The 3,395-nt window shown below is 30.3% G+C and overlaps 1 protein-coding gene and 1 long non-coding RNA gene across 3 annotated transcripts in view; both read left to right on the plus strand.

The window, feature by feature from the left end:
- Nucleotides 1-1,748, plus strand: part of LOC107607861 — an 8,135-nt gene extending 6,387 nt beyond the window's left edge. For both annotated transcript variants that reach the window (XM_016309760.2, XM_021106447.1), the window contains exons 10-15: nt 316-444; nt 677-781; nt 880-1,000; nt 1,032-1,102; nt 1,203-1,523; nt 1,601-1,748. In XM_016309760.2, coding sequence (XP_016165246.2) covers nt 316-444; nt 677-781; nt 880-1,000; nt 1,032-1,102; nt 1,203-1,523; nt 1,601-1,748 — 895 coding nt within the window. The remainder of the gene's footprint in view (nt 1-315; nt 445-676; nt 782-879; nt 1,001-1,031; nt 1,103-1,202; nt 1,524-1,600) is intronic.
- The window catches only part of LOC107608621, a 2,508-nt gene continuing 1,949 nt past the window's right edge, over nt 2,837-3,395 (plus strand). Inside the window, exons 1-2 of the long non-coding RNA XR_001612940.2 lie at nt 2,837-2,990; nt 3,237-3,328. This is a non-coding gene — a long non-coding RNA (uncharacterized LOC107608621). The remainder of the gene's footprint in view (nt 2,991-3,236; nt 3,329-3,395) is intronic.

Here is a 3,395-nt window from a genome sequence, read left to right on the forward strand (position 1 = left end):
AAATATATAAAAAATAAATTTTTTGAAACAAAAATAAACATTTTAAAATTAAAGACAATACTAAGAGTTAATCAAAATATTAAGATTAAATTAATAATTTACTTAAAATAAGATACATCATTTTCACTTATTTATAAATGCTATTCTCATAAGGATGGCTAATTGGAGACTCCTTTAATTGTGAAATTTAAAATGGTATATAATGTATGTATGTAGGGCTGATGAACACAATCATTTCTGGATTACAAATATGTATGATTCACAATACAGCAGTTACAATTACATGCATCATGATTCCTACTCTTCTTCTTTCAGTGTTTCACTGCCTCAAGACGGTTTTGCCCCTCTTCCTACTCCTGCCCCCGAAGGAATGTATTATAATAAGATTTATGATTTAAACTCTCAAAATTCGTTGCGCCTTACTCCTGACTACCCATTCTATCCTATTGGTCTTTGAAAAATGTCAAATATGTTGGCACAAATAGTTTATGATAAACTTATAGGTAATTGAAAAGAAAAAACAAAATAAATCTTTCGAAAGATGTGATAATCTACTTATTTAATGTTTTTTTAAGACTTAAAAAAATTTTAATAAAGTATTTTTGGAGTATTATTTTTTATATTTTAAAAAAATAAACTGATTTAGAATAAAAAATTGTATTATAAACCTTTTATTTAGGGGGCAAGCGAAACCACACCCTTCTCTTATTCAAGTGCCACCAACAAATCATGCTTATAATAGACCTATACCGTCCAACTCTACTGCACTTCCTTATTATAGGTACTCCATCACTCTCTTCATTGTTCCTTTAGTTTCATCATGCTTAATTGCTTACCATTCACACTGAATTTATGTTGTGTATATCTCTCTATATATAGGTCTCCTCCAATGTACTCAACTTATCATTCACACCATCCACAACCTGCACCATATCCTCATCCATATGCAACCACCACATACCATAATAATTCCTTTGGCTTGGGATCTTCAGTGCAGCCTTACATATAGACTATGGTTTATGTCACAATTGTATAGTAGGTGCCCTCCACCCTATGGTAATATTTATAATCCCCAAACGATGATCTTGCAGCAATTCTCAAGGTAATTAAGCATATGCGGATAGAGATCTTGTCTCTTAATTAAATCAATTTCTTCAAGATTATAAATAACCATTAACTAATAACTTTTGGGGTGAATGAAGGTCCCAAGATGTGGCATCATCAAATCATCAGATGAATGGATACAACAAATACAATGGATTGTTGATGAATACTAATACTCCTCCTCCTCCTCCTGAACGGCAGAGTTACAATACAATGATGTTGCCGCAGGAAGCACTTCCTAGCAGTACAGCAGCTATGTCATGGAGCCAGCAGCACAATATAATAAACGATTCGCAGTCGCAGTCACAAGCATTGATGAGGTCAATGAGCGCTGAGCTTTTCTCAGGCAACACTCAAGGATCTAGTTCACAAGATTCTAACTCCAGGGGAGATTCTGATGACTTTGCACGCCTCCTAAGGTAATCTCACATATTCACTAGCTAATACTCTTTATTAATGGATATTATTCACTAAACTGGGTTAATTCTACGTACAGATTGATTAGGCCTGAAAGTGCATTGGGGAATCATCAGGAGCAACGAGTGACGACCCCGGTTTCAATAATAAATAATGTAAATAATCAAGTCCTCACAAGGCAGCAGCGTGGCAAAGGAAAGCTTCCTCAATCTTCCACAACTAGGTAGGTACCTAAGAATGTTTTTATTTTTATTAAGAACATTTTAGATTTATATTAAAATCAGTTACTAATATAAATTATATGTTAAAATATAAAATAAATATTAAAAATAATTAAATAACACATGTCTTTATATATAAATACGTGATAACTAATTTTAGTGTACATATAATATTTTGAGTAAAGTATCGTTTTTGTTCCCAATGTTTGAGGTAAATTTTATTTGTGTTCCTAACGTTTAAATCGTTCTATTTGTATCTCTAACGTTTGTAAAAGTGATTCAATGTTATCCTGCCGTCAATTACACATCATGAGCGCTTTAATTTGAGTTTTAAAAATCTTTTCTTGAAGTTAGAATACAAATGTATGATCTACTCCGAAAAATAGCTCATCAAATGTTGAAACTAATTCCTACAACATTTACATAATTCACTTTTCTAGGGACATAATTAAATCTAAACACAAATAGTTGATATAATATTAAAATCGACTACATCCAAGTGAGACCTAATTGAAAATGAATACATTCAAGTGAGAATAATTGAAAAATATAATCTGATTTGTTAGTATAATTGATAGTAATGTCTTTTTGAATTTCTTAACAAATTAAAATAAAATTGATTTTTTTATAATAATAACAATAAACCCAATTGTTATTGGATCCGGTCAAACCAATCAATTTACATAACCCACCGAATCATAGGCTTTTTTTTTGTTTTTTTAAACAAAAATTAAGGATATATTTATCTTTTTATCAAAAAATTTAAACACGATTCGATTTAGATTGTATAAATCGATCAGATAAAATCGAGTCTAATAATTATAATGCGGACAATTAAGTCTATTATTGTTGCTATAATAAACCGATTTTGTTCTAGTTTATTAAAAAATAAATTATTAACCGATTTAATAAAGATGTCCAATAATATCATGATACATGTAAATGTCTTTAAAAAAAGACATTTTTAGTGTCTTTATCAAAATGTTAGGTAAAAATTCAATTACAATTCCCCGTTATCAATTTCACTTAAAGTTAATGATAACTGCACTTAAATTTTTACCTTCTTATTATTATTATTATTTTCACTGCGTGTTGATAACACTTAGTAATCGTACAACTACATGCTCTGTCCTCTTTTATAGATTCAATTTTTTCTCTCACGTATATGATTTTGCAGAGAGGACGACCAAGTAGATCCCCAGAAGTAGATCAGCCTCCTTACAAACAACCTTCCTCTCATTCCACCTGGTAAGTCTTTGCCAACATTTAATTAATTTTTTATATAATAATTAACAAAAATATTATGTATACACTAAAATTAACTCGACATGGATATAACAGTAATTGTTCATAGCTCATCAAAACAATACCTCACTTCTTAGCTGCTTTAATTAATTTTTCTTTTTTTACATACATCTTACTCTCACAATAGTAACTTGATTGGGTGCACAGAAAAAAATTGAAATTAAACCTTGATGGTTTTGAATTTTTCAGGGAACTTTTAAACGCCGTCTATGACCTAGCAATTGAGAATGAAGATTCTCCCGTCGACCCCTTTCTTCGATTATTCAATGCATGACACCCTGGTAATCTCAATTTCCACACCATCATCCTTCCTTCTTTTCTTACTCATTTTTTATTTTTAATTTTTAA

Source organism: Arachis ipaensis, chromosome B07 (assembly GCF_000816755.2).
Source record: "Arachis ipaensis cultivar K30076 chromosome B07, Araip1.1, whole genome shotgun sequence".
Taxonomy (NCBI): Eukaryota; Viridiplantae; Streptophyta; class Magnoliopsida; order Fabales; family Fabaceae; genus Arachis; species Arachis ipaensis.